Raw genomic sequence first — 6,971 nt, 5'->3', positions numbered from 1 at the left:
TTTTTTTTGTTTTTAAGGTTCACAACAAAAGCTAAATATACCTTCAATCTTTTTTCTTTCTTTTTAAATATATTTAATGTTAACAACTTTTTTTTTTTTTTTTAAGATTTTAGCTAAATATACCTTCAATCTTTTTTCTTTCTTTTTTAATATATTTAATGTTAACAACTTATTTTTTTATTTTTTTTTAAGATTCACAACAAAAGCTAAATATACATTCAATCTTAATTTATTTTATTTTGTTCAACAACAAAATCAAATATACATTAATTAATTAATTAAAAAGTTTGTTTTATAATAATCAAATATATAATTTTAAGACAATCAAATAAGTTTTAGTAATAAAAAAAAAATGTGGAAGAACGTGAAAGATTAAAAAAAAAATTACAATCATCTCTCTCTCTCTTTGCCAACCAAAACTCACATATGGATAACTTCACTCTAAATACACATGTACGTCAAAGTATCTGGATTGTCTCCGATCCTTACAAGATTGGACTTGTCTACTCCAATCTTGTGGACTCATTATAGAGGTCGATCCAGTTTTTGTTTACGACTCCAAAGATCTAAAACAAATGCAAGAAAATAGTTGACAACAGGGGAAACATACTTGGGAACAAAATTCCATAGTTCTACTCAGAATGTTGCTTATCAAAGTTAATTAAGTACAGAAATACAATCCTATGAATCTTGAAAACATTTGCCATTCAAAGAGAAGCAGGAATTTAACATCTCATATTACCCTTCCAACCAATCAAAAAACAACTTGACTCGACTCAAACAAAGCCTCAAACAAGCCAAACTGATTGGGTGTCAACTGGTCAGAAAATTCATTACCAGGACTTGCAGCTTCAATCCCAAATTGGATATAAGAGACTTCACCATGATTTTTCTTTTTTGCTGATGAAAATGGCTTGGAAAGAGCATGTTCGATATTCATTTGAGAGTCAAATCATTCTTTGAATCAGTCATTTAAAAAGCTTCTTCAACCCGTCAAAGAGTCTAAGAGCTCTCAGTTCACCACTCCTTATATCCCTTAACCTCCTCCTCAAAATCTGTTTCCATCCACAAAAGCACAGCAGAGCAGATTAACCATTTTAAAAAGTGAGAGGGAAAAGTTATATTCAAGTGCTTCAAAATCATAGTGTTCCAATGGGCAAGCATTTGCAATCAAGCATATGATTACATTGCAGAGAGGTACAACTGTTTTGCAGTGCGTCACTGGAGCTAGCTATGTCATGCAGTGTATGTTCATCAATCACAATGAATCTATTGATGAGACTTATCAAATTGACAATGAGGCTGTGTTTGAATTTTGAATTTATAGAGGGATTTCTAGAAAGAAACGAAAAGGGAAGGGAAGCTAAATTTTTTCACTTTTCCCTTCACATTTCTTTTACAACCACAAATCTATGATTCAAACATATCATGAGTGTCCTAGATCCATGACTTGAGCTCAGCTAGATTGCCTGATTACCAGCACAGCATGTTAAACTACAGTGTGGACAAGTTCAGCAGAGCACTACCGGAAAATTACTGATGAATGCCATTTCTTGAACGAAATTCAGAGAGTGATGATTCTCTATCTTTTAATACTAACACTAAGCCACAAAATATGCCATGACTCCATTTAAATAGGACACCCAACACTAGTTTTATTTGTTGAATCATTTCTTCAGGTAAGCTTAACAAATAAAGCAAGCAGAATATGTTCAAACAATCACAAGGGTAAAAGAAAAAACATTCACAGAAGTTGAAAATAACTTCACTTACTTTTTCTTGTCGATGTTAGGAATATCACTTCTCTCAGCCTTCTCCACAATCACCTTTAGAGTAAGAGGCAAACATCAAAAGAAGCATGTATTTATTTATTTACTGAGATGAAAATTGTCACAAACTATTCAATAAGTAGAGCTTACAAATTTAAAGTGAAAAGTATGCTAGATTAACAAATAAATAAAAATAAAGACTTAATCTATATAAACGTATTATAAAAACCAAAAATAGATAAAATCATGCTCATAGTGAAAGAGATTCTCCTAGTACAGCTAAAAGTCAAGGGGAAACAAACTCACAAATAAGAATAAAATCAATGTACTAAAGGCATACCCAATGCAAAAGAAAGATCAACTCTGATTCACATCCATATCATCATATATAGTGGCGTAACCAACTGATTCTAATGTTGAATTTCCTGAAAAATAAAAGAAAAAAATTAAGTATTGAGACTATTCAATGAAAATATATTTATTTTAAAAATAAATATATGTTGATTTATTCAAGTACCTTGCATCTCTATAGCCCATAACCAACTCTGTGCACACATCAATGCTTCCAAAGTATCTGGATGAAGTCTACTTCGATACGGGCTCACCAACCAACCACTAGTGCTAAATGCAGACTCAGAAGCAACAGTAGATACCGGAATAGCTAAAAAATCCCTAGCTATTGCCTGTAAGGTTGGATACTTCGATGCATTTGATTTCCACCAAGTCAACACATCAAAATTGGGAGTTCTTGTCACAACATCCTCTTCTAAATAATGGTCCAACTCTGATGTTACATTGTTGACTTTTTTTCTTCGCTTTCTACTAATAAACAAATCATAATCTGAAACTACCTCTGAATCCCCAAAATTTGAACTTGTAGAAGATTCAACATTAGCATCAGTTCCCAAACTAAGTTTTCTTTGATACTCTTGCAACAAATCATAACAAAGTTGGCGAATCTTCGCAATTTCCTCTTCAGCTGTATCTCCATAAAGTTTATCAAAATAAAACTCCAACACACTAAGTTTGTACCTAGGATCAAGAACAACAGCAACTCCTATAAGACCATGTATAATAACCCAATATTTGTCAAACTTTCCCAACATTTTTGATGCCATTGATCTAACAACCTCAATTGAACAAGAGAGCCATTGGGAGATAGTTATCCTAATCTCACATAAATTTGGAAAAGCAACATTAGCTGTGGGATATTTAGTTCCAGAAAACAATTCAGTTGCTTTATAAAATATTTTAAATCTTCCACAAATTTCTCTAGCGAACTCCCACTCCTCCTCACTTGGCAATGTTGTATATTGGGTCTCTTTGTATTTCAAACGGTAAAATACATCCTTATATAACAAGGCAGTTTGAAGCATCAAATATGTTGAATTCCACCTAGTAGCACAATCAAGTCCCATCTTTTTAGTATTCAAAATTTTCACTTGACGAGCTGTTTCTTCAAATTTTTCTACTCTTTTAGGAGTTGCTATCCAATAAGCTACACTATCCCGAATTTTCTCAACACCTACTCTTATCACATCCAATCCATCTTTGACAATCAAATTGAGAATATGTGCGCAACAACGCATATGAAACAAAGTCCCACCCAAAAGAAGAGAACTACTATCCAATTTATCCAACAAAATGTTAATCATCGCATCATTGGTGGAACAATTATCAACAGTGATAGCAGATACTTTTCTATCAAGATCCCAATCCATCAAACAATTGAGTAAAGTATCACAAAGAACTTCTTTTGTGTGTGGACATGGAACATAAATGAACCTAAAATCATAAATTAAAACATAAATTAATTTATATGCATATGATATATGATGCGATAACAATCTGTAATAAAGCATAGATTAATATATATGCAAAAACATACCTCAAAATACGGCTTTGCAATGACCAAGAATCATCAATAAAGTGTGCCGTGACCGCCATGAACCCTTTCTTTTGATTACTAGAAGTCCACATATCAGTTGTGATTGCCACTTTACTTTGATTGCTCTGTACCACTCTCATTATCTTCTCCTTCTCATTGTCATAGATCTTCAAAATATCACTTTTTATTGTGTTTCGAGAAGGTACTTTAAACAATGGTTGAAGTGCCATCGAATATCTTTTGAACCCAATATGATCCACAATAGACAAAGGGTATTCATGCAAGATTATGGCATTTGAAAGCTCTCTCCTAGCAATATCTTCATCAAAACTATAAGAGACTTTCGGACTCCCCTTGTTAAAGTTGCTAGTTAAAACTTTTTGTCTCATGTCCATTCCCTCCCTTTTCTTAAGACAACTCTTATAGTGATCACGCAAATGTGAAGTTCCATGCTTCGGATTACCCCCAAGATGCTTCTTACAATAATTACATATGGCTTTCCATACGCCATCAATTTCTTCTTTCTTAAAGTGTTGCCATACAAAACTAGGGTTTTTTCTAGTAGCTAAACTAGAATCGGAATCATCTACATCAAGGACATTTTGATTGGGGAGGGGAGGCTGTGATGGTAGAGAGGTCTCACTCTCAACCGATCTTGATGGTTGTAAACCATCAACGGGTAATTGGGAGTTTGCTTGAGAGTGTGCTCCAACTTCCGACATTATCAATGCTTAAAAATCCTAGAGAACATAAATTAGAACACAAACAATCATATTGATATTCCCTAATAAGAGAAGAAGAAATAACAAATTTTAGGAAATTGAGTTACACCAAATGATGAGAACATGGATTTCATACCCATATATGGAACACACATCCAACAATTTATATTAACAAGTTCAATTCAACTAAAATTGGATTAACATAGACACAAAACATATGAATGAATATTTTGATAGAATGATCATTCCATTCCGATTCATTCTAATGAACAAAACACTACCTAAGGGTTATGAAACCAAACTTATATGGAGTTCTTCTCCTTCCTAATCCTAGATAGATCATTTAACACACAATAACTCAGCTCATAACCCAAAAAATTACCCACCCAAACACTACTTAACCAAGTGCTCAATACGGGTCCAGTTTAGTTTCACTAGAACTTAAAATGGGTGTATTTTCTTTTCATACAGCTATTAAAAATTTCAGCATGTAAAGCAAGAAATCCTTTCCATTATTCATATAACATAATCACCCAAAAAGAAAAAATTTCCTGATTTTGACCGAAACCTGATAATTCCCTTTTCATGTGGCTTTGAGAGAGAGAGAGAAGAATATAATTCTTTGCAGCCTGGTTTTTACAAATTTAACAATGCTAGCTACATCAATGCAAGCAATTCTACCATTCTATTATAACACATTGAGCACATACCACTTGCCATGTCCCTCACTTAAATTGCAACTGGTTAATTCATTAGTTTTGGTTCGGATTGCAGCTAGATCTTCACAAGACCAAAAACCCACATTAAAACCCACCAACCCCCAAAATCCCAACAAAAACCCATTTTCCCACTGCTTAATTCATTTGTTTTGAAGAAACATTTAAAAGTGAAACTGAAAGCAGATAGATTCCTCTAATGTCCTGGATGGTTGGCATTGTCCTTAGATGTATATATATATAAAGTGAAAAGAGGAAGACATGATGATGAAGAGCTTTGATTTTAAATCAGTGAAATGTCTAATAAAACAGTAACAGTGCTCTCAATTGAACATTGAAGATCTCAAATTCAGCAGCTAATATGAATTGGGAAAGAGGGGAATTTGGGGATACCTTCGTATCAATTTTTGCTGACAACCCACAATGTTCACAAAGATGACAACCTAGGTCCCTGTTTGGTTGCCGAGAAAAGGGAAGAAAAACCCACAATGTTCTTGATATCATGCAAGCTAATTCATCAGCACATGTTCATAAGTGCATCTACAAACATGCAAAAATAAATTACCCCAAAAAATCAATTATCAACTAGGTATTTGCCCATATGGGTTCCTCAATCAGACCCAAAACAAAGTAAAAATAACCGAAGAACAAGAGAGAACGAGAGAGAGAGAGAGAGAGAGCTCACCACGCTGGAGAGCTGTGTTAAACGCCAACGAGATCGCTGGAGAACTTTGATCTCTAGCTGCTTTCGATGCTGGAACAGAGAATCTAGAACTCATCCACTGTTTACAACCCTCCCCATCCACTGTGTTCTCTTATCGGAACTCATCCAGTGTGTTCGCTATACATCTCTTATCGGAACTCTGATCTGGAGTGAGAGTGGGAGTGAGAGAGTGAGAAAACCCTAGCCGTGTTGAAACATTCGGAGAAATGAGCCTGACCCATTCCCCGACCCATTCCCCGTTAGGGAGTTAAATTAAATCTCCTACTGACCCGATGGAGAAAAAAATAGGAGAAACCCATATATTTCGGGTAGGGTCTCCATGGGTAACCATTGGGTATGGGTTTTATTGCCATCCCTACCGGTGGCCTCAAGCCATGGCCGGTGGAGTGTGGGGATGTCTCACAAGCCATTCCCTACCCTCCAAAGAAAAACACAAGTGTTTGGTGCCAAACCAAACACAAAATAGTCGAGTCGAGAGATCCTGAAGCAGGACGCGTAGCTGAGACCTCCGGGAACTCGAGACGAACACGAACAAGGATGATTACCAAGTGTTCAAACGGTGACGTCCAAGTCTTGAGGATGGTCAAAAATGGGGTGTCTAGAGTTACCCCACTTTGACAGAACTCGAAAGTCATAACAACGACGGGAGTGAGTGTCAAAGCCTAGAGACGACCCATTTTTGACAAGGCCGAAGACTTAGACAAACATACAAGCTACAGATAAGGTATGCGCCCGAAGGTGAGGGCAAAATGCAACTGACAATGCAAGAAGCCGAACATAACTTATGATCATGCAAAGAAAGCTGTAACGAAGCATAACATGCAACAGTTTTAAGCAATCAACACAAATCCAACTACATTACAATGCAAAAAGGATGTAAGAGAATTATGTAATTCTTGCTACGTTTCACGCGGAGAATACAATACCTGTCCGGCTCGTCTGGTTGCACCAGCCTCAAATGAACCGTGCATACAATATCGTGCCTGAAAGAGAAAGAAAACTTAACAGGTATGATATCGTTAGCACCATGCATAACATGCAAAATGAATGCAAAATGATATGTAATATATACAAAACTATGTACAATAATGCAAAAGAAAATGCAATATAATTAAATCATGATCCAATCATGAGTGGTTCAAAACCACACGA

General features: G+C 35.3%; 1 protein-coding gene across 2 annotated transcripts; it reads right to left on the bottom strand.

Annotated features, from left to right (window-relative positions):
* Positions 1 to 609: 609 nt before the first annotated feature.
* Positions 610 to 6,171, bottom strand: LOC145813530 (zinc finger BED domain-containing protein DAYSLEEPER-like). 2 transcript variants are annotated; one of them, XM_082909022.1, is made up of 7 exons: positions 5,781 to 6,171; positions 5,489 to 5,635; positions 3,658 to 4,397; positions 2,287 to 2,801; positions 2,076 to 2,194; positions 1,774 to 1,826; positions 610 to 1,055 (listed from the first exon to the last, which is right to left on the bottom strand). In XM_082909022.1, the coding sequence occupies exons 3-5, from the start codon at positions 4,377 to 4,379 to the stop codon at positions 2,127 to 2,129; spliced, it is 1,305 nt and encodes a 434-aa protein (XP_082765148.1). In that variant the 5' UTR covers positions 4,380 to 4,397; positions 5,489 to 5,635; positions 5,781 to 6,171; the 3' UTR covers positions 610 to 1,055; positions 1,774 to 1,826; positions 2,076 to 2,126. The 2 variants fall into 2 exon arrangements, with proteins under 2 accessions (XP_082765148.1, XP_082765149.1); XM_082909023.1 differs by having other exon boundaries at positions 2,110 to 2,194.
* Between the last annotated feature and the right edge of the window lie 800 nt (positions 6,172 to 6,971).

Source organism: Camellia sinensis, chromosome 15, assembly GCF_055761805.1.
Source record: "Camellia sinensis isolate YWXY chromosome 15, ASM5576180v1, whole genome shotgun sequence".
NCBI classification, from domain to species: domain Eukaryota; kingdom Viridiplantae; phylum Streptophyta; class Magnoliopsida; order Ericales; family Theaceae; genus Camellia; species Camellia sinensis.
The sequence above is the reverse complement of the archived record's forward strand: the minus strand, read 5'-3'. Positions and strand labels throughout refer to the sequence as shown.